The sequence below is a fragment of the Corella eumyota genome, chromosome 4 (genome assembly GCF_963082875.1).
Source record: "Corella eumyota chromosome 4, kaCorEumy4.1, whole genome shotgun sequence".
NCBI lineage: Eukaryota > Metazoa > Chordata > Ascidiacea > Phlebobranchia > Corellidae > Corella > Corella eumyota.
The window spans coordinates 5,385,144-5,409,938 of record NC_137493.1 but is presented as its reverse complement, the minus strand read 5'-3'; the positions used below and the strand labels follow the sequence as shown (position 1 = coordinate 5,409,938).

The window sequence follows — 24,795 nt, the reverse complement described above, 5'->3', positions numbered from 1 at the left end:
TCTAAGGGTTTGGTAAATAAAATTATTTTAAATTAACAAATAAATGTAATTAGCTTGAAAGATGAATAATTACGAAAAAATCAAAGTGATTGGAAAAGGTGCTTTTGGGTAAGTTTTGTATAAATTCTTTTTTAGCACTGTCAGATAAATAAATTTTGGAACCTATCTACAATTTATATATTTAAATTTATATAATGTGATTTTGCTTATTGAAACTGTGGACTATATATTTGGATTAAATCTGAATTGCAACTAGTTTTTATTTTAATTGTTATCCATTTTTTTAGAACTGTCCATCTCACAATGAGAGTAGATAAAAAGTTGTGTATTTTAAAAGAAATTTCAATGGAAGATATGACAGCAGAAGAGAGAAGTTCTGCTCTAAACGAAGTTCAAATTCTAAAGGTAAATTCCGGCACTATTTATGAGAAACTTTTAAATAATTTATACACATTTGTAGAGGTAATAAAAATATATTTTTTGTATTTTTGTTTTTTGTATTATCATTTTTTGTAATTTTGCAATATTATTTTAATTTTATTATTTTTTTAGAAACTATCCCACCCAAATATTATCCAATATTATGAGAACTTTTTGGATGCAAATAATTTGGTGATTGCAATGGAATATGCACAAGGTACACCTAATTTTTTAAACTTATTTTTGTAAGTCTGTAAGTCTTATCAATGTTCTTGTTTTAACTTTAGAAAAATATTATCATACAGCATTGAAGTATACAAGTCATTTGCTTATTTTTCTTCGGGCTACTTTTTAATTATAGTGACATGGTTATAACTGGTGATTAATATAGGCTTGTGATAACTTAACTTTTTCACTTTGAAGTCCTATAATTTGGTCAATCATACATTTCTATATTGTCAACCAACTGTAACTTGGTAAATAATAAGAAAAATTTATTTTTAATTTTCCATGTAGGAGGAACTTTGTATGATTACTTAAAAGCACAATCTTCACCACTAAAAGAAGAGGTAAGCAAAATGTGATTATTTGTTTTATTAAATCATTATTTTGTATTATATATTATACCCATTTCTTTTGCTTTTTTTTAACATTAGCTGTGTATAAATATTTTGAAAAACATTTTTTTATAGTTTCACTTGAAAGATTTTATTGTTTAAAAGATATAACTTAAAAATACTAATTTAATATTTAAAAAAAAAATTTTGAAAAAAAATATATTGAAAGCAAATGTTTACTGTTGCCATTTTTAAAATTGAAATAATATTCACAAATAAATTATTTTTTTAGACTGTTCTATCTTTGTTTATTCAAATTGTGGTAGCACTTCACGACATTCACACAAAAAATATTTTACACCGTGATTTAAAACCTCAAAATATTTTAATGGACAGACAGTGTCGCATCTGCAAATTATCCGATTTTGGAATTTCCATTGTTTTAAATACCAAGACAAAAGCTGTCAGCGTGAGTCATTTATGCTACAATGCATTTTTATTTCTTAATCTTAATGGTTTTGTTTTTTTGTAAGAAAAAGCCTTAAATATAAGTACCAAGATTGTCTACAGTACAAGGAATTTTAAAAGGGTTTTAAGCATTTTCAAATACAATTTTTGGTATTTAAAACTATGCTAACATAAACAATATGTTTTTTTTTTGAAAAACACCAAGGATTATAAAGTTAAGTAAATTTTTTTATTTCTAGGTTGTGGGTACACCATGTTATATTTCACCTGAATTATGCAAGGGTAAACCATACAATCAAAAAAGTGATATATGGGCTCTTGGTTGTATGTTGTATGAGTTGATGGTTAGAAAAAAGGCATTTGAAGCCCAGGTATTGTTGCATTTAATTAATTAATTAAAATAATATTATATTTTCTGTAGTTTGTTACAAAAAAAATGACAGCATGGTATAGTGGTCAAAACACTACCTACACTACATGAGGTCCTGGGTTTGATTTCTAATGCTCCCATGCTGTAGTGCACTTAAATAAGGCGCTACAAACAGTATAAACTCCTGCTGAGCCAACACTGAATCAGCTATCCAGCAATCATAATCTGTAATATTCTAAACTGCCTAAGACAACTTAAGACTGGGTTGGGTTGTTACTTTATGTTTAGGTCATGAAGTAGACCTTCCCACATCGAGTGTAAGGATATATTAAAAAAAAATTAAAAAGAAGTATAAAAACATGTTTTAAATTAACTTTTACAACAAGCCTAATTACAACAACCTCTAATCTTGTACTTAAAATACAAAAAAATTAGGAAAATTAATAAAACTCAGAAAATTATTAAAAAAAATTCTACAATTAGGAAAATTAATAAAACTCAGAAAATTATTAAAAAATAATTCAACAAAATTTTGGAAAATTATTAAAACTCAGAAAATTATTAAAAAAAAATTCTACGAAATTTAGGAAAATTATTAAAGTTTAAAAAATGTGTATACTTTACTGTAGAATATTCCAGCTCTTGTAATTAAAATATGTAAAGGACAATATGACAAACCCAAATCCTTCAGTCCCAATTTAACCAACCTTCTTCAATCAATGCTTGAAGTTGAACCAAATAAAAGGCCGACCGCACAAGATATTATGGCAGAAGCATTTGTGATGCGATCCCTTATTAATCTGTATTGTAATATTGGTGCAGTAGAAGTTAAGTGAGTAAATTTGTGATAATTATTTTGCTGTTTTTAACAAAAAAATTTGCTGATGGTGAAAATATTAAAATAAAAATATTGGGCCAAAATTTATGATATATACAAAATTAAAAATATTTTTTATTTATTTTTTTAGAAATGCAAAGAGTCAGTTAGTTCTTCCAAATTCAGCAGCACGAGGAAAACAAGGTGGAAATTTAACTCATAATTCATCCACCATTTCAGTGGATGCATTTTCTGCAGTAAGTTCGTTTTGTAGCTGTTTTTGTAACGTCATATTTATATATATATTAATATACAAATATTATTTTTTATAGATTTGTTTTTTTGAAGTGATTTTTTTTAGGCAAATGTCCTTTATTTACATTTTACTTCAAAATAAAATCTAATTTAAGTTTAGTCGATTATTTTTATAAATTGTATTTAAGTGAAATATATTTTTATTTTTTGCAGACCAAAAACCCGAAGCATTATTGTGTGTATTACTGGGGAGGTGGTGTCACACAACCTTTTAAACTACCACTACCACATACTGATACACAGGTAAAAATCAACTTAAATTACTAAATTGTGTATCTAACCAAAATCATAAGATTTGTTGTAAATATATGTTTAATTTTTTTCATATGTGTATATGTTGTTGTGTATATTTTTAGTAAATGAACGTTTTTTAATTTTTTTTGTAGGTTGCTCAAGCAGCAATTGGAAGAACGAAAAAAGCTTGTGTTACTAATAATGGTAGATTAGTTGTATGGGAGGTATGTTGTATAAAAGACTATGCAGTTTATGCAGAATTATGAATATAAATAAATATAATCTGATTTACTTTATAATGTATAAATTGTATAAGAAATGATCCAAAATTTAACTTAAAGCTGTAGAAAATATCTTATTAATTTTTTTAAAGCTCTTAATTGTCATTATCTATATCTAAAAAAGCTTAATGGACGATATATATTTGTATCTATAAATGTATGTACAATTTATGTAACTACAAAATAAATACACTGCTGTTTGTGGTGCCCAGTAAATTAATGCAGACAAATATAATTGGGGGTTGCAACCACTTTACGACAATTACAATAGCAACTGTAGGACAAGCCAATTGCTTATGTTTTTTTTTTAATTTGTATTAACAGCCTTCAGCATCTACAGCCCTTCCTGGTGCATTTGGTGACTCTCAAAATATTCCAGCCTATACTCCAAGGTTTATGGAAGGACAATCTGGTGTAAGAATTAAACAGTAAGTATTGTAATAAAACTTATAACTTGGCACTTTTTGTTAAAAAAATATTCATAAAATTTTAGTGAGAACATATTTCTACAATTTTAGATAGGCCCACCTAGTTTGGTAATATTGCCTTTGCGTTAATTATATCATAGACTATTTAAATAAAGCTAAATTTTTATGTATATACTCTTTTGTTTTTTTATTTAAATTTATTTGCTTTTATGTTTTCTTTTTATATTTTAAAGAGTTGTCTGTGGAGATTCACACACTGCTTGTTTAACCGACAGAGGTATTTTAATGACATTCGGCAACGGTGTAAATGGTTGCTTGGGTCATGGCAATTTTCAGGATATCGAGAGACCGACGATAGTCGAAAATTTGCTTGGATTTGAACTCACACAAATAGCAAGTGGATCTTATCATATGTTGGCTGTTGCCAGTGATGGAGATGTGTTCGCATGGGGCAAAGCAGATAATGGTAGGATTGGGTTTTAATTTGTTTCATATATTACTACCTTTTGAAAATAAAAATAAAGTGTGTTAAAATAAATTAAATAAACAGAAACTCAAATTTTTATTTAAAATTAAGGTAAACTCAAAAAAATTAGAAAAACCAAAAAATATTTTTTTAAATTTTAAACGATAAAAAATTTTTAATTTTTTTTAAATAAACAAATTAAAAAAATTATCTATTTATTCAACTAAGTTGTTTTTTTAGGTCGATTGGGGTTAGAAAAACAAGAAACCCATTCCACTCCAACCCCAGTTCCTTTACCCAACCAACTAGAACCCATGTCAGTGCATTGTGGGACTGATTGTTCGATGATTTTAACTCGAGGAAATATGTTGCTCGGATCTGGAAGTAATCTCCATAACAAGTAAATTTTTTTTATTTTCAAGAAATAAGTAATGAAAATGTGCTATGTTAAAAAAATTCTTTTAAAAAAATTTTGTATACATTTGTTGCTAAATCACTAAATATAGCATTTTGTTTTTAGGTCTAATTTGCAATATAATATGTTTTTTTGAAGTTTTTAACCAACTACATTATTTATAGTCTATATTATAATATGACTATAATTATAGTTTTTACGTATACTATACTTTTTTTTTTTTTATTTTGTTGAAAAATAAATTAATTTTTAAGCTAACTATATATTGACAAATACATTGCTCATTACAATTATTCTATAAAACATAAAAATTACAACCTTTTTAAATGAAATTGTTTTACGAATTGAGATAATTTTTTGTATTGATTGATGTTCTTTTTAAAGGTTGGGGTTAGATGTTGTACATGAAGGAAAGTTGATGAAATCGACCGACAACTCGAAATGTTTCGTTCCATTAAGATCTGAACCTTTATCGTTTGGAAACATTTTAAAAGTTTCACTCGGATTACAACACTCAGCTGTTATAACAAGTAAGTTTTATTTATTTTTTTTATTAGAAAAATTGGTTTCAATTTGGTATTATTAAAATTGTTTTTGTTTTTTAAGACTATCATCCAAGGGTTGTAATTTTTTTGTGACGTTAACATATTTTCATGTAAATCTATATATAATGGACTTAGTTGAATATTTATACATGTATGGGTTATTATAGTCCTACGAAATAAATTTAACTGCCGTTTGTGATGCGCATGTAAATTATTGCAGTTATTAATTGTGAGTTGTTGACCATATTACCATATTTAAAACTTCAACCGTTGGGTAGACTATAAACTTTTATTGCAAATGTTTAAAATTAGAGCAAAATTGCAATATTTAAATTGAAAACTAGTGGCTATAAATCGCAAATAATATAGAAACATGTTGATTTGTAGGTAATGGAGATTTGTTTATGTTTGGAAATAACAATTGTGGACAGTTAGGTGTCGGTATTGAGCAGAGTCCACCTTCTTCAAGGTTACCTCATCAAGTTACAGCCGTTAAGGATGCCAAGTTGGTTAAATTTCTTTGTTAAAAAAAGGGAAAAAAATTAAAATTTTTAAAGTGTAGATAACAATTGGGCTACATGGTTTGCTTAACAATTTTTTTTTGCTAGATTTATTTTACTATATTTGCTTTAATTTTTTTTTAAACCACATAGCTTTAATGTTAACATTTTATAGCTTTGGTAAAATAGAAAAAACAAAGTAAAAAAATATTTCATTGAAGGTTTAAGCATGTTAGTTGTGGGGGGACTTTCACCCTCGCTTCAACAGTCGAGGACAAAATTTATACTTGGGGCAAACCGTCCAGGGGTCAACTAGGAAGGCCCTCCTCCTCAAAGATGTCTTCTGAGCCGCAAGAAGTTGTTCCTCATGGTCTTCCGAAAAAAACAAAAGTTGTCTCTCTTTCAGCAAGTCATGGAATCTCTCTTGTTGTTATTTCAGGTAAATTTTAGTTTTTTTTTTAAAAAAATTTAAAAACATTTTGAACTAAATTTTTTATTGATGTTTTTATAATTTAAAGGAACTGAACCTGGGGTTGAAACCAAGTTTCGGAATAGCTGGGGTACAAATACTTGGAGGGAGGAGGGTAAAATTTCACCCCATGATACCCAAGTGCTGTAAGTTTACCTCCAAATCAAATTTATTTTTTATTCAAATATTTTTTTTATTTAAAATTTTTAATATTTTTATTTTTTGTTGAAATTTTTTTTACCTTAGTAGTGCTGATATTGGTTCTTACACCTTAATTTCGTAATTTAAATATATTCTGTTTTAAATTTATATTCTGTATTTTTTATTTGAAATACAATTTCGAATTTAATATATCTAAGGTAGGCTACCTATTTTTTTGTTTTTATTTTAAATTGCTGAATTTGTTTTAAAATTCTATATCTTTGCAATTGTGCCTTTATGTCTTTTTAAAGTTAAAATTTTCTTTTTTCTTTGTATATATATTTATTCTTATGTGGGAAGGCCAAATCTTGTTTTTGAATTCTTACATTTTTTACGTATTGTTTTTACACTGAGTTGACGCGGTCATTCTATATTTCCAAGAAATTTTATATACACTTTGACTTTTTTTTTTATAATAAAAACCACGAAGATATAAAAATGTCTAACAAAAATTTAATCTTATATGCAAAAATTGTGTGGTCATTCTAAATAATGGAGAACCGAGAAAAAACAAGGGCAGTTAGAAACAAGAAAATAGAAAACAATTATAACCGCAAAAAAAATAGGGTACCCTACTAAATGAGTATACCCTAACGACGTAAACGAAAGAATGGGAAATAACTTTAACCGCAAAAAAAAATCTAATTTTGATTCCCTACACGATCTTGTATATTATTAGATTAGTATTAGAACGATCTTGTACTGCGGTTCATTCAAACTGTATACACAACAAGTTGATCTTCGCGTCTTAATTTAGAACTGCGCTTGTGTGCAAAGATATTTTTTATTAAATAAGTCAAAACCTTTTTATTTTAAACGTAATTTTTGTTATTTCTGCTCTATAAAATATTCCTTATGCGACCTAATGGATTAGCGCTTCGTTGCGGAGAACAGTTCACGTGAATATTCGTCATAGAAAGAATAAATTCTTTTTTCTTAAATTTCACACGCGCCTGTGTTCCCGGAAAAACTAAACCTATTAAAAAGAAAAAACACGAATTTCAAATGGGATTAAATCGTCGCTGGTCGACAGATAGTCAATACAGATTTAATTACCTTAAACTTTTTGATATATATCAAACAAGATATTCATCAGTTAAAGGTAAAACTTTTATATTTAAATTTAAGGCTAAGTAACAATTTAAAATCGCGCACAATATACGAACTGTTTTTAGTTAAGGTTGAGCGACAAGCTTAGAGTATACAAAAGTTGCGGGCAAGTTAGTTCGTATATTGTCATTCATGTTGCGTTAAGCACTTGTTCAGCAAACCATCAGCACAGGAAGCAAATTATTAATTAGCCTGAGGTAAAGTGTTTTCTTTAAAAGAGTGACGATGTTTGTTATGAGTGAAATACATATTAAGTATTATAGGAGCGGAAAGAAGTGACTGACTTTCCTTTCATTTTAAAAATATTTTAGATTAATAGTTCAGTTTTAGTTTTTATATAAGTCAGGTTTTTTTATATTGTTGTACGTGTTTTTAAATTAAATCAGCAATTTCTAAAAACAGTTTAGCTGTATCGCGTTTACTAGCAAACAATTGTTAAGATTTTTACAGCATAACTTGATTTTAGGAGTGCTTAAAAATGCAATTATTATTTCGCGTTTTGCTTATTCACACGATCACGTGGTCATGCGGCGATTGTATTCTTCAGACCACATGTTATCACAAACAATTCCAATGCCACGTGACCAAGAAGTGCATTAACCGTGACATGGTAAGTGACGTCATTTGCTAAGTAGTCAAGTAACTTTGTGGTTTGAGTTTTAAACTTGAATTTCAAAAGAATTCGAATGACTGTTTTATGTTAAAGCTAGATAATGGTAAAATTTAAAGATAAAAAATTGTAGTTGATATAGCTAAAATTTTAAAAGTATTTAAATTTTTAAAATAAAAGTCAGAAACCATGTTAACCAAGATAATATAAATATAGCATCTTTAAATGTATTACAATAAATTTATCTGTGCCACTTTTAAATAATTAAATTGGTATACATATATTTGTACATCTATATCGACTTTTACCTACATTTGTTTGCTTTCAGAAAAATATTGAATTATTGATTTAACTGAAACGTGTTACATCGAATTAAAAATCACTTTTTTTAAATTTTTAAGGATTTTTATTCAAAATGTATTGTTACCCTTATTTAACAGGCATTTTTGTTTGTGTGTTTTGTTTTTTTAAGTTGTCTTATAAATTTTTAAGGAAATTTGTTACAATAATAAATTTAAAATTAAACATTTTTTGACCATTTTTCTGTTTAAAGACAATTTTTAATTCAGGTGCGCAACAAAAAGTTTAACTGTGGTTTTAACGATACAAGCGACGAAGATCAACCTCTCGCTAGATGTCACGCGCAAACGGAACACCGTTGCCGTGGCAACGGTCAGTGCGTACCACGTGGTTGGATTAACCGAGCGGTAAGAAATTTACTTCATGCGGTTATATATATAATTTTCTAATCAACTTTTTTTTAATAAAATTAAATAAAAATGTTAATTAATTTGTTTTTCTGCTAATGCATTTCAGATTAATGAATAATAAATTATTTTCTAGTTCCTAGATTTTTGAGTTTATTATTAAAAAATTTTAAATTCCAAAAAATTATTTCAAAAAATACAAAAAAAAAAACTGGATTATATTAAAATAAATAACTGAACTAAATTTAGATACCTCTGTGTGCGGATTTCAGTGATCAAGGTCGAATAACTGGTTTTCCTTGTGGGAAAAATACTGAATTCAGGTAATTTATTTTTAATACACATTTTACCAAATACACCCACACAAAAAATTTTAAAAATAATTTAAAAATGACAAATAAATTTAATTTTGTGTTTTATATTAGGAATACACACATTTAAAACCTACAAAAATTAAAAACACAGCGTCTTACCGTGACACTTATTTAAAGTAATAGTTTATTATCCTTACTTTAACATTATATTATTAGTCTTACTTTAACATTATACTTTTCACTTTTATTATTCCCTTTAAACTTTTTTAATTTTTTTAATTAAGGTAAAACAATGTTTTATGTAACTTAGGTGTAGTGAGGGGAATTGTATAAGTAGAAGAGAAGTGATGAACGGAAATATTAACTGTTCTCCAGATGGGAACGACGAAGTAAAACCAATAACTTGTAATCCTAACACTGAATTTCGGTGTTCTGTAAATGGGAGATGCATTCTAAGAAACAAGGTAAAATTAAATTCAAGGCTTAATATTGATTTACTGTATATAGTAAGGCAAATTTTGTATAAAGTTACAATACTGTTTTAAAAAGGTAAACAACAATTTAGTAATAGTTTAATATGCTTTTGTGGAATAAAAACTTGTAAATTAGCTATTTTTGAAATCGGCATGTCAAATTTTTTAAAACCGGCAAATTATTATATTTTATGTAAATGTTTTAATACATAACTGTTAGTTTATGTATGTTTCACTTTTAAATTGTATCCTTCACTTTCTAAAAAGGTTTTAGATCGTTTAAAAGACTGCCCAGACAGTGAAGACGAAAACGCCTCAGCAGCGCTATCTTGCGGAAACAAAACAGGCGAGTTTCAATGCGAAAATGGAAGGTGTATACAGCGACATCTCGTAGGTGATGGGATCCCACAATGCAAAAACGGAGAAGACGAAAATTTAAAGTAAAAATTTAATCTTGTTAAAAAACTTCGTTTTAAACTTAAAAAATGTAATTCTTAAATTCTTGCTTAAAATAATTATTTTTGATATAGGCCTTCCAATTTTTAATTATGTTATTTTTAAAAGCATTTGCCCAATTTAAATTTACATTTGTAATTGTTAAAAAGATTCTTAGTGTTAAAAACAATTAATAAATATGCACGTGATAGTTTCACCTAATTAAAAATCAATATTTTTTTAGTTTAACACAATGTCTACCTGGAACGGAATTTGCCTGCCTTGCCAAAAATAAAACCAATGCCCCTATACAAAAATGCATCTCCATATCACAAGTAAACGATGGTCTTACTGATTGTAAAAACGGCGATGACGAATCTGTGACGTCACTACCTTGTGACAAAAGTTTGTGGAGCTGTGATGGCGGTACGCGATGTCTTACAAAAGAAATGGTAAATAATATAAAAAAATTTTTATATAAAATATTGTCCTGTTAAATATTGAAAAAAATAGCCATATATTAAAAAAAGTGTAAATTCATTATCATGTAATTCGTTTTCTGTAAAGTTGAAGTATTATAACTTTTTGCATGTGTGCGCTAAGTTTACGTGAACGTACTTACAGTTGAGTCTATTGTCGGGATTGTATAGTTATAATGTTTTGGCGTTATGTTTTAGGTTTGTGATGGATTGGTTGATTGTCAAGATTGTTCGGATGAGATGGAATCGGATTGGTGTCCCAAATATAAAACAATTCGTTATATTTCGTGTTCAAATACTACTGGCGCTAATGCGACGTTGTAAGCTAGTTTTTCTATAATTTAAAATTTGGCCACAACTTTTTAAATATGTTTATAGGCTACAACCGTGTTAGTAAATAGGCTTATTATATATAAAAAAGTAAACTAAATAACTCGGTAAGTATATTAAGTCCGGCTGTAATTATTAATTTATAAACTGTAAATTACTACAAACAAAATATTTTTCCCAAATCAATTTTTTTTAACGTAAAATTATTTTTTTGCTGCTTTAACGCAGTTCAGCTATAATGTCATCGAACTGTATACTACGTAGTTACTTTTGTGATGGAATAAAGGATTGTCGGGACGGAGGTGACGAAAGAGAAATCGGGGTCGGGTTAAAATGTCGGATCACAAAAAAATTCCAAGGTCATTTTTTCATGTATTTATTTAAAAAAAAGTTTGGCATAAAAATAAGATAGTAAAACAAAGTCTATTTTTGGTTCTAATATTTTTTGTTTTTAGTCAGTCTTAAACAATACTATGTTTAAAAAAAAATAAGTAAATATTTTGGGGGTAATGTTTCAAATGGAGTTTCTTTTATTTTTAAAGGTGATTCTAAAACTCGAATTTGCGTCTTACCCCACCAACTGGTGAACGATGGAATAACCGATTGTGATGATGGATCAGATGAACTTGTATTTAGTTCAATCGATAATCCCACCGCTAGCCACGTGACCTGCCTGTCATCACGTGACATTAAAATAACAAAATCACAGGTACGTTAAAATTTTTACTTCGTTTTAACCTGAAATTTTATTAAAAAGTTTTGTTGTTGATTTAAGTGTTTTACCCTATTTTTTCTGTTTTAGGTCTGTAGTGGTGTATTTGATTGCCCTGACTTAACGGACGAGTGCCTTTGCGAAAAGACCGAAGCGGCAGAGGCTTGTGACAATGTTTGTTACTATGAAAACGCCACAAACCAACAGCTATCAGATAACCAAGGCTTGGCTTGTGCCACTTGCACTATAGGATTTATGTTGTGCGATTCCACAATAGAAGGTGCTTTAACAAAATGCATACCACCAAGTTCAATCTGTGACTACACACCCAATTGCATTGATTTACTCGACGAAAAATTTTGCAATTTTGGCGCCGAAAATTTGAGTTATCCGAACAGTTCCAGCATGAACAGTACATACAAGTGTCCATTGGTCGGAGATTTGAATTTTTATTATAGCAAATATAGCAAAACACAAGGCGACCTGCCATTGGAAGGAAAATTGTGTGATGGTGTACCAGACTGTTTTGGTTTCTATGATGAATGCGGGGAAAATGGAAGTTTAGTTACAAGTTGTAAGCACAAACCTGTTCCGATGTTTTGCGAACACCTTTCAGGAAAAATCGAGTATGTACTTGAAAAATAGGTTACCTCTTTATGTTTATATTTAGATACTCTTTTTTAATATTAAACCAATTGACTGCTTGATTTAATCAAAAACTGAAAACATAATTTAATTATTAATTTATTGAGGTTGGTTGTTTTTAGATGTGATAATTCCCAACCTCTTTATCCTTGGAACATTTGCAACGGTAGAATCGATTGTCAAAGTGGTATTGACGAAGCGTATTGTAACGACACCCAATATAGCTGTAATATTAGCCCCGGAGGTCTTGCAGCGGTAAGTTAAGAAATTAACAAAGGTTTTTATAATCTCAAAGCATTACATGAAACTAAAATAACATTAAATATATGAAATGGACACAGTATAGGTTCGAATGTTTTTGTATTTGCTGCAGAATCCACATGTGATTGACCTTCAAAAAGTTAGTATCGAAAGATCACGTGTTTGCGATGGCCACGTGGACTGTGACGACCAATCAGATGAGTTGAATTGTTCAAACCATTTTTATTGTTTGTACGACGAGAGTCCATTATTTATATCAAGGTTACATATACTAATTTAAATTTGGAGTACACTTTCGTGCACAATTGCGATGTTAATTTTAAATTTTTTAAATTTGTTGCTGTTTGTTTTTAATTTATGTTAGTTTATTTAAAAATCTTTAGAAACAAGGTTTTGGATGGCCACAAAGATTGCTCTGGTGGAAGTGACGAATGCCCTGATTCAACCCTCTACTCAAATGACCCTTTGTCGTCACGTGATCATCTTATTAGGCAATGGTGGTTGCGGTGCTGGCTATGGCTGGTTGCTGTTGCAGCCCTGCTTGGTAATCTAGTGGTCATGGCTGTTAGCGCAGAGAAAATCTTGACGTCACCTAAAAGTATGGGGTCAGCGCAAATGTGCCACAACCGCTGTACGACTGGAAAAGGTAAGGTAAATGATAGAAATATGAAAAAAAACATTATTTTAGTTTATACAAACAATATAGTTTGTTAACATAGGTAAGTAAATTTTGTACTTAAAATATTTTGCAATTTAAGGTAAATTAGTCCAACGTGCTGTGAGTCCACTGTCGAGATGCAATGACATTCTGGTGTTCAACCTCTCTTTAGCTGATTTTCTTACTGGCATTTACTTGGTAAAACATTTAAAGTGAACTAATTTTTATATAAAAATATTTCTCACATTACAACTTTGGAAAATATACAATGATTGTATGTTTTTAGTAATATTAGGGATTTACGTTGTTTTATTTTTCCATATCTTAGATGGCTATTACGATTAAGAGTTACGAATATGCGGGATCTTACTGTAGATATGAATATCAATGGAGAACTTGTGATACTTGTCGAAACATTGGTGTTCTATTACTTACTTCATGTCAAGCATCGGTGAAGTCTTCATTTAATTTTATCTTTCACTTTTTAAATTAACTTACTATAGTAGGAGGTGAAATATTTAAATATGTAATTCCAAATAACTTGAAGATTTCAAAAATTCTAACTGCACTTTAATAACACATTTTAATCTGAATATATAACAGGTGGGAATAATGGCAACCCTCACAACTTATCGTCTGTATGCTGTTGTTCAACCTTGGAAGGTAGCTTCACTTCGCATTTCATTTACGTTGATGACATTAGCGGTGGTATGGACCCTTTCGGTTTTGATTGCTGTAGTCCCTATACTACCCTATTTTCGGGAACTATTTACGACAGCAACCTTACTGGCAACTGGAACTGCTAGACCTCTTTATTTTTCATCTGAAGTTGCAAATAAAACTGAAATGGTCAACTTTTTGACAAGGTCTTGTTCACTCTATCAAGGTGATGATAGCAAATTAAAACAGGTTAGCTATATACTACAGTTCTGGAATGGTGCCTTTCTAAAATGTTAATTTATTTTGTTGGCTTTTTAATTTATTAAAAAAATTATATTCATCTAAAGGTATATAAAATGCTTTTTAATTTTAATTTTTGTCTTTTCAAAGGCTTGTTTAAACATGATAAATCATCAGACGACATGGAATTTAATTGAATCCGATTGGTCGAAAATATCAAGTCAGGTGCACATAGTTGGTTACTTTGGTTATTTTAGCAGTCATGGTGTGTGTATGCCCATGTTCTACCCTATTCAATCCGATTTTAATAACGGGAAGTTTAATTATACGCTAACTTTGAAGTATACCACGTTTGTGTTGACTTTGGATTTTGTGTTGTTTCTGTACATTGCGTTTGCGTACTCGCTTGTCTCATTTCGATCCATGCAAAACATGAAGAGTTTGCGACGCGGTTCGAACCATAGCGGCGAAGTAAACGTCCCTTCCCTACAAGAAAAAGCCGCCGCTAAAAGAATTAAAAGAATGCATAAGCGCATTGGTAGGCTCGTAGTTACCGATTTCATTTGTTGGATCCCAACTTGTACGATTGCGTTTTTTGGGATCTCAGGGCATCAAATACCAGCATGGGTATACTCATTTACTGCGGTGGTACTGTTGCCTATAAACAGCGCTCTAAACCCTATATTATATTCAGACGTTCTTATAAACTTATTTGAAAAATTATACAACTCAATTAAACTACTTTTTTGTCGACAACAAAATCGAAAACCAACGAAAAAAATAACAAGTGGTAATAACTCTAAACAGTCTCGAAAATTGCTTATTAAAATTGAGGACACCACACAGAAAACAAATTCATTGGGAGAAACCTTGGATAATAAAAGCAAGTCATCGTGTTTTGAAAGAATAAGAAATTTATTTTCTACCCACAAAAGAAGGCGAAGTCGATCTAACTCCTGCGGTTCAGAAGTGGAAAGCCTGAACAGGGTACAGCACACATTGGTTACTGTTGCAAATATGGAACCAACAAGCAGAAAAACTACAACCTTATAAAAGACTTTTTTTAAACACACAGAAAAAGCCACTTGTTGATTGTTTTTGCATATTAAATCTTTATTTAACGCTAGATAACTACACAAGATGCTTATTGGTATAACTTGGTAAAGCAACTTAAAAAAAATTAAATAAAAAAACTGCACAAATTTGATTTTAAATACATGACTGAATTTTACCCATTTAGTCTAAATAGTATTAAAATAAAATTAAAAATCACTACAGCCGTTAATATTTGGAAACACTGACCTATGAGGTGTCACGTGACATTGTTTACATTTATTTATAGCACGCTTGCTAAGAGCAAAGTACATGAGTTAAACTAAAGAATTTTAAAACCGTAGTTCTTGTTTATGTTAAAAAGTTGTATCTAACCTAAATATATTTTGTCATTTAAACTGGATTTAGTTTTGGGATTATATAAGGAAAATCGGTTTAAAAATAAACATTTAAAGTCAATCAAGTAATTGCTTTTTTGTTTTCTAAATTTAAAAAAAATTGACCAATTTATAACTCGTAGTTATTATATCAAATTCTTATTAAATGATATGAATTGCTGTACAACTATAAACCATTTCTTAAAATACTATGTAATTTTAAATAATAACATTATGTTTACTAGGTATTAGACAAAAATTTAAAAAATGTTGTAAAATTGCTAATTACTCTTAAATAGCATCACTAAATACTGGGATGCTAAGAAGTTGTTAAGAGAAGTAGACCAAAATAATATTTATGTGTAAAGATAGAATAAGACTATTGTAATCCTTTAATTCATAATGTAAAAAGTTTTTAACACATTTAGATTAACAGGGTAATTTTTTTTGTGTCAAAATAACTAATATTGTGGTTTAGAGGTAGTAAAACTAAGGTAATATCAGTGGCGGCTCGTGTATGTAGCTAATGGGGCTAAAACCCCCAACTTTTTTTAATGGTTTTATGTTTTAATTTATATATATATTTTTTAATTAATATTAAATTTTTTAAATAATATTTATTTTTTTGCACTGTTTTTCGCTAAAATTATTTAAAATATTAAAAAATAGCGCCTATTTTGGCCACAAAATACGCAAAAATTTTCGAAAAACGTAGCGTAAACATGTGAGGGCTAAACCAAAATTAGCCCCACGGGCTGCCAAATACAAAATATCATCACGCCGTTTTTGCTGTCAGAATTCCGAAATTTGGAAAAAAGTTGAGAACTTTGATCGAAATGTGGGGCTAAGACCACCATAGAGTTCCCAAATATTTTGGCAATTTCAAACGTTGTATATTAACAAATTTTATCGTTTTTGTTTAACTATTAAACAAAAATAAAATAAAATAGGTGTAAACTGGGTATTTTATTCTTGTTTAAGGAAGTTTTAAGGCCTTAAATAATATTTTTAAGTTAAAAAAATAGAAATACTAATCGTTCGATCGAGTATATTTTCACATTATATTTATGATGAAAAGGCCTCGCTAAAGCTAAAACAGCAAGTTTAAATCAGTTTTTGCATTCTTTTTAAAGAATTGTATGTTAATTAATGCTTTTAATTTCGATTAAGGCAAGTTTTTAAAGATAATCATAATGGATTTACTGCCTGACAAGAAGACTCAAGAGCAGGTTGCCTGTTTGCCTGCCTGTCAAAAGAGCATAAATAAAGTTTGCCAATGAAGAAAAAACATGCAATGTACATAGTTTACTAGTGACTGTAAACACTCAGTCATAGATTAGGATGACAGACAACTGTTGAAACTCACAATAAAAAAGTTGAAAGAAAAAGGGCACATTCTAAGTAACTTTATCAAACCGCTGACATTTTGTGATGTGCATATTTTGATATGTAAGAAGTTAATTAAACAGCAAACTTTTGTAATCAAGAAATATTTTGGTTATTTGCAGCTAAAAGCTTAGTTCGACATCATTTTACAGGAGCATTTTGTAAGTGCAACAGTCATTAAGTGCACTTCTCTTTCTGTCGGTTTACTATTAAAACTGTGTTGGTGGAATACACTAACAAAAGTAAGGTTGATTTTATTGCAGCTCAACCAGATAAATCGACTAATATTAATACAATTTGCAATTCCTTTTAGATTTATCGTAAATGGTTATTCTGTTAAACAGTTTTTTGTTATATCACAAGGCCAATGATCTTACATGATAAAACATGTGCAATGGGTGGAAAAATTGCTTTCAAAATTAAAGTAAGTTATGTAAAAATAAATACTTTTTGAATAGCCCATTAGATAAATAGCCTTTTTTATTGCAAACATAGGCTATTTATGAATAGTTATGTACATTACACAAACACTTAAACAATAAGAGTAGGACAACAACATATACATAGAGTGATGTTGTAATTGTACAGAAAAGAGAATGAAAAGAGGAAGAATGACTAGGAAAAAAAGGAAGGAGAGGGGGTGGTGGAGATTTAAGTATGTGGAGAAGATGGGAAAGATTTGTGATATATGATATTATTTATGGTTTTATTAATACTATTTGAAAAAACTCTATAATTTTTTAATTTTAACTATAAGACTTACTTTCTAGGTAATTATTTAGCATACAGCTAAGTCTGATATACTTTTAAAATATATTTATTCAAAAGAAAAGAAAAAAGTGAAATAGATTATTAACAAAAACTTAATCTGTTGTGTCTTTATTTTAATACTTGATATATATATCATGTTATTTCATAGAAGAGCTGACAAGATGAACAAGAAGTTCAATAAATTGTTTTTAATATTTTTTTTTTGAATGGATTGATTGTCAGTTGTTACATAACTTGCACCATTATTTTTCCCACGTTTTTGGTTTTAAACTTAAAAAACGCTTTTAGTAAAAGAAATCTATTATGCTACTTTGCTTTTTATTGTGTCATCTCAAGCTCTATTAAAATCGAAATTTAAAAATATACAAAATACGTTTTATATTATAAAGAAAATAGACAATAATAAATTAAGATTAAAATCTTGCTAACTCAATATTTATTAGAAATTTTTTTAATTGTTTTCAACACTGGGTAAGGGAAAATTTTTAACCTAACGCATGTTCACACTACAGGTACCGCTGCGCTGCGTTAACTTTACAATTTTTAGGGATTTTTTTTAAATTTTAATAAACAATATCTACTAAAAGTATCCCGCTTACGAAATCTTGCGTAAATTTTGCTCCCAACACAAAACTTGCGTAACTTTCGTACGTGTGAACGACGTTACGTTGCATACGCCGTGTAAAAGGGCCTATACTTTAAATAATTAACTATTAAATGTAAAAGTAGCGTGTTTACAGCGAATAATTTACAATATTTCTGAGGGATCCAGACCCCCCTAGCGGTGTTGTGATTTTCTAAAATTAGCCCCCTCATTTATTTAACCCACGAGCCGCCACTGGGTAATATTAATGTAAAATTTGAAGCAAACAACCATTTTTTGCAAATGCTTTAAAAATTGTGGTAACAAACAATTAATTATGTTATAAAATAGGTTTTAAAAATAATAACAAACATAATTAGGCTTTTAATTTTGAATCATATTAATTTCAAACCAGACTTCGTGTCAAAAATCATGCAACCGAAAAAACGCTCTAATATTTTTGATTTGAAAATATTTTTGCCATTTTTTTTATTATGATTCAAAATCTTAGATTTCGAAACATATTGTTATTGTCATTAAGGTTCGAAATCTTAGATTTCGAAACATATTGTTATTGTCATTATATTTATTGTTTTTATTCTTATTTGACCGAATTTTGAGGGACGATAACTTTTGTTCTTTAAAATTAAAAATTCTAAATTTTCAGTATGTTTGTTATTATCCCAACGAATCGCGAACCTCCTATTAACGACATTTAATTATCACTAATTACTAATTAATATATTTTATTATTAAAATTTAAAGATTAAATTTTCTGAAATTTTAATATGTTGTTGGTATTATTATTTTGTATGTTGCTATTTAAAATGAAGATTTAACTCTAGCTAAATATCGTTTAATCATTAGTTCTAAATATCGTTTAATCATTAGTTCTGGTCGCCGTCAAAAATCGTCCTTTTCGCTGTCCATTAAAGTAAAATATATTGGTTGAAAATTTAAGTAAAATGTTAAAGTATAAGTAAAAAATGTGTAAAATTTTTTTTTTAATTGTTTTGTTATTATTATATTTTAATACTCGTTTGATTACCAAAAATTAGGATCGGTATTTTGCTTTTAAATTTAGTTTACTTTTATATTACAATATCAATGAATGCGTGTTCGTTTGTTAAAATTAGGTTTTAATTTAAAAAAGTTAATATTTAAATTTATAATTTATTTAATAAACCTACTAAATAAATTATATTAATAAAAAAGAATCAAACGATTTCGAACCATATTTTATTTATCAAATAAATCTAGTATTACATTTGATATTGTGATATGGTAAAAATGCGGTAATTCCTAACATTTATAAACTTAGATTTAAAAAAATTTAGACAACGAACTTATATCAACGGAAGAATAATTTAACAAAAGTTAACAGGTTCGATAAAAATTTTTAAAGTTTTCATATAAGTAAAATTTTTTAAATTATTTTTTTTTAAATTATTACGCACCACAAATAGTAAAATATTTATTTATAAGATGTAATAGCAAATATGCAATGATTTGTGGGGCCCCCCACAACAATTGAAGCTTATGTCTTATAACTTTAGCTTGAAGGGGACGTGTCATATTACATTTGCTAATATGATACGGTAGTAATTTTTAAAGTTTCCTTGAAAGTTAAATTTTTAAAATTATTTTTTTAAATTATTACGCACCACAAATAGTAAGATATTTATTTATAAGATGTAAGAGCAAATGTGCAATTATCTGTGTGGTCCCACAACAATTGAAACTAATGTCTTATGACATTAGCTTAAAAAGGACGTGTTATATTACATTTGATGTGATATGGTAAAAATGCGGTAATTCATAACATTTATAAACTTAGATTTAAAAACATTTTGATAACGAATTTATATCAACCAAAGAACAATTTAACAAAAGTTAACAGGTTCAATAATAGTTTTTAAAAGTTTTCATAAAAGTAAAACTTTTAAAATTATTTTCTTTAAAATTATTACGCACCACAAATAGAAAGATATTTATTTGTAAGATATAAGAGCAAATGTGCAATTATCTGTAAGGTCTCCCCACAACAGTTTAAACTAATGACTTAAGACTTTAGTTTAAAAGGGTTGTGTTATATTACATTTGATTTTGTGATATGTTAAAAATGCGGAAATTCCTAACATTTTTAAACTTAGATTTCCAAAAATTTAGATAACGAGTTTATATCAACGGAGGCACAATTTGACAAAAGTTAACGTGTACGATAATAATTTTTAAAGTTCCACAAAAGTAAAATTTTTAAAATTATTTTCTTTAAAATTATTACGCATATTACATTTGATATTGTGAAATGGTAAAAATGCGGTAATTCCTAACATTTTCAAACATAGATTTAAAAAAATTTAGATAAACGAACTTAATACAATAATTTAACAAAAGTTAACATGTTCGATAATAATTTTTAAATTTCCATAAAATTTAAATTGTTAAAATTATTTTCTTTAAAATTAAAGTTTCATAAAAGCAAAATTTTAAAATTATTTTCTTTAAAATTATTACGCACCACAAATAGTAAGATATTTATTTATAAGATGTAAGAGCAAATGTGCAATTATCTGTGCGGTCCCCCTACAACAATTAGGCTAATGTCTTTTGACTTGAGCTTGAAGGGACATGTCATATTACATTTGATAATACGATACTGTTATAATTTTTAAAATTTCCTTAAAAGTTAAATTTTTAAAATTATTTCCTTTAACATTATTACACACCACAAATAGTAAGATATTTATTCATAAGATCTAAGAGCAAATGTGCTTTTATCTGTGAGGACCTCCCACAACAATTTAAACTACAGTCTTATGACTTTAGCTGAAAAGGGAGGTGTTATATTACATTTGATATTGTGATATGGTAAAAATGCGGTAATTCCTAACATTTATAAACTTTTTATTATTTTCGAAAAATATTTTGTAAACACGGTAATGGAACTGTGCGGTTCTAAAACAACAATTACTTTTCGATTTAAAATTTTTAGACTTTTTTCAAAAAATTTGTATGCAATATCATTGGCCAAAAATATCACGTGACCTAATTAAACCCAAAATAAAAATTACCTCAAACTTTTGTTTTACTCAAAATTTTCGCGAAATCTTTTATATTAAATGTTAGTTAGGCCAATGCGCGTCTAATAAAATACAAAATTTTAGGTTTTGAGATTTCATAAATTTTTAATAAAAGTTTCATAACTTTCATGAATATTAATATTTTCGAAAAATATTTTGTAAACACGGTAATTGGACCTGTGCGGTTCTAACACAACAACTATTTTTCGATTTAAAATTTTTTATTTTTTTTTTAAAAATTTGTATGCATTATAATTGGCCAAAAATATCACGTGACCTAATGAAAACCAAAATAAAAATTACTTCAAACTTTTGTTTTACTAAAAATTTTCGCGAAATGTTTTATCTTGAATGTTAGTTAGGCCAATGCACGTCTAATAAAATACAAAATTTTAGGTTTTGAGATTTCATAAATTTTTAATAAAAGTTTTATAACTTTTATGAATATTAATATTTTCGAAAAATATTTTGTAAACACGGTAATTGGACCTGTGCGGTTTTAACACAACAATTATTTTTCGATTTAAAATTTGTAATTTTTTAAAAAAAAATTTGTATGCAATATCATTGGCCAAAAATATCACGTGACCTAATTAAACCCAAAATCAAAATTACCTCAAACTTTTGTTTTACTGAAAATTTTCGCGAAATGTTTTATCTTGAATGTTGGTTAGGCCAATGCACGTCTAATAAAAAACTAAATTTTAGGTTTTGAGATTTCATAAATTTTTAATAAAAGTTTCATAACTTTTATGAATATTAATATTTTTAAAAAATATTTTGTAAACACGGTAATTGGACCTGTGCAGTTCTAACACAACAACTATTTTTCGATTTAAAATTTTTTATTTTTTTTTAAAAAATTTGGTATGCATTATCATTGGCCAAAAATATCACGTGACCTAATTAAACCCAAAATAAAAATTACCTTAAACTTTTGTTTTACTCAAAATTTTCGCGAAATGTTTTATCTTGAATGTTAGTTAGGCCAATGCGCGTCTAATAAAATACAAAATTTTAGGTTTTGAGATTTTATAAATTTTTAATAAAAGTTTCATAACTTTTATAAATATTAATATTTTCAAAAAAGATTTTGTAAACACGGTAATTGAACCTGTGCGGTTCTAACACAATAATTATTTTTTGATTTAAAATTTTTTATTTTTTTTCAAAAAATTTGTATGCAATATCATTGGCCAAAAATATCACGTGACCTTATAAACCCAAAATAATAATTACTTCAAACTTTTGTTTTACTGAAAATTTTCGCGAAATGTTTTATCTTGAATGTTAGTTAGGCCAATGCGCGTCTAATAAAAAACAAAATTTTAGGTTTTGAGATTTCATAAATTTTTAATAAAAGTTCATAACTTTTATGAATATTAATATTTAAAAAAAATATTTTGTAAACACGGTAATTGGACCTGTGCGGTTCTAACAAAACAATTATTTTTCGATTTAAAATTTTTTATTTTTTTTTTAAAAATTTGTATGCATTATCATTGGCCAAAAATATCACGTAACCTAATGAAAACCAAAATAAAAATTACCTCAAACTTTTGTTTTACTAAAAGTTTTCGCGAAATGTTTTATCTTGAATGTTAGTTAGGCCAATGCGCGTCTAATAAAATACAAAATTTTAGGTTTTGAGATTTCATAAATTTTTAATAAAAGTTTCATAACTTTCATGAATATTAATATTTTTAAAAAATATTTTGTAAACACGGTAATTGGACCTGTGCGGTTCTAACACAATAACTATTTTTCGATTTAAAGTTTTTTATTTTTTTTTTTTAAATTTGGTGTGCATTATAATTGGCCAAAAATATCACGTGACCTAATTAAACCCAAAATAAAAATTACCTCAAACTTTTGTTTTGCTAAAAATTTTCGCGAAATGTTTTATCTTGAATGTTAGTTAGGCCAATGCGCGTCTAATAAAATACAAAATTTTAGGTTTTGATATTTCATAAATTTTTAATAAAAGTTTCATAACTTTCATGAATATTAATATTTTCGAAAAATATTTTGTAAACACGGTAATTGGACCTGTGCGGTTCTAACACAACAACTATTTTTCGATTTAAAATTTTTTATTTTTATTTTAAAAATTTGTATGCATTATAATTGGCCAAAAATATCACGTGACCTAATGAAAACCAAAATAAAAATTACTTCAAACTTTTGTTTTACTAAAAATTTTCGCGAAATGTTTTATCTTGAATGTTAGTTAGGCCAATGCACGTCTAATAAAATACAAAATTTTAGGTTTTGAGATTTCATAAATTTTTAATAAAAGTTTTATAACTTTTATGAATATTAATATTTTCGAAAAATATTTTGTAAACACGGTAATTGGACCTGTGCGGTTTTAACACAACAATTATTTTTCGATTTAAAATTTGTAATTTTTTAAAAAAAAATTTGTATGCAATATCATTGGCCAAAAATATCACGTGACCTAATTAAACCCAAAATCAAAATTACCTCAAACTTTTGTTTTACTGAAAATTTTCGCGAAATGTTTTATCTTGAATGTTGGTTAGGCCAATGCACGTCTAATAAAAAACAAAATTTTAGGTTTTGAGATTTCATAAATTTTTAATAAAAGTTTCATAACTTTTATGAATATTAATATTTTTAAAAAATATTTTGTAAACACGGTAATTGGACCTGTGCAGTTCTAACACAACAACTATTTTTCGATTTAAAATTTTTTATTTTTTTTTAAAAAATTTGTATGCATTATCATTGGCCAAAAATATCACGTGACCTAATTAAACCCAAAATAAAAATTACCTTAAACTTTTGTTTTACTCAAAATTTTCGCGAAATGTTTTATCTTGAATGTTAGTTAGGCCAATGCGCGTCTAATAAAATACAAAATTTTAGGTTTTGAGATTTTATAAATTTTTAATAAAAGTTTCATAACTTTTATAAATATTAATATTTTCAAAAAAGATTTTGTAAACACGGTAATTGAACCTGTGCGGTTCTAACACAATAATTATTTTTTGATTTAAAATTTTTTATTTTTTTTCAAAAAATTTGTATGCAATATCATTGGCCAAAAATATCACGTGACCTTATAAACCCAAAATAATAATTACTTCAAACTTTTGTTTTACTGAAAATTTTCGCGAAATGTTTTATCTTGAATGTTAGTTAGGCCAATGCGCGTCTAATAAAAAACAAAATTTTAGGTTTTGAGATTTCATAAATTTTTAATAAAAGTTCATAACTTTTATGAATATTAATATTTAAAAAAAATATTTTGTAAACACGGTAATTGGACCTGTGCGGTTCTAACAAAACAATTATTTTTCGATTTAAAATTTTTATTTTTTTTTTAAAAATTTGTATGCATTATCATTGGCCAAAAATATCACGTAACCTAATGAAAACCAAAATAAAAATTACCT

At 27.6% G+C, this 24,795-nt stretch overlaps 2 protein-coding genes across 2 annotated transcripts; both read left to right on the top strand.

The window, feature by feature from the left end:
- Window positions 1–6: 6 nt before the first annotated feature.
- On the top strand, window positions 7–6,783 carry LOC145751502 (serine/threonine-protein kinase Nek8-like). The gene is made up of 17 exons (XM_082567675.1): window positions 7–108; window positions 288–405; window positions 553–637; window positions 937–989; window positions 1,270–1,446; window positions 1,685–1,816; window positions 2,445–2,647; window positions 2,784–2,889; window positions 3,101–3,190; window positions 3,334–3,405; window positions 3,787–3,890; window positions 4,124–4,356; window positions 4,597–4,756; window positions 5,156–5,301; window positions 5,704–5,821; window positions 6,038–6,255; window positions 6,335–6,783. The coding sequence occupies exons 1-17, from the start codon at window positions 62–64 to the stop codon at window positions 6,433–6,435; spliced, it is 2,163 nt and encodes a 720-aa protein (XP_082423801.1). The 5' UTR covers window positions 7–61; the 3' UTR covers window positions 6,436–6,783.
- Window positions 6,784–8,110: 1,327 nt separating this feature from the next.
- On the top strand, window positions 8,111–15,522 carry LOC145750212 (uncharacterized). Its single transcript, XM_082566192.1, has 17 exons — window positions 8,111–8,206; window positions 8,776–8,913; window positions 9,163–9,236; window positions 9,538–9,691; window positions 9,968–10,140; window positions 10,380–10,587; window positions 10,813–10,934; window positions 11,173–11,303; window positions 11,487–11,653; window positions 11,747–12,282; window positions 12,424–12,556; window positions 12,675–12,823; window positions 12,946–13,208; window positions 13,321–13,418; window positions 13,549–13,671; window positions 13,824–14,129; window positions 14,271–15,522. The coding sequence occupies exons 1-17, from the start codon at window positions 8,204–8,206 to the stop codon at window positions 15,171–15,173; spliced, it is 3,681 nt and encodes a 1,226-aa protein (XP_082422318.1). The 5' UTR covers window positions 8,111–8,203; the 3' UTR covers window positions 15,174–15,522.
- The last annotated feature ends 9,273 nt before the right edge of the window (window positions 15,523–24,795 follow it).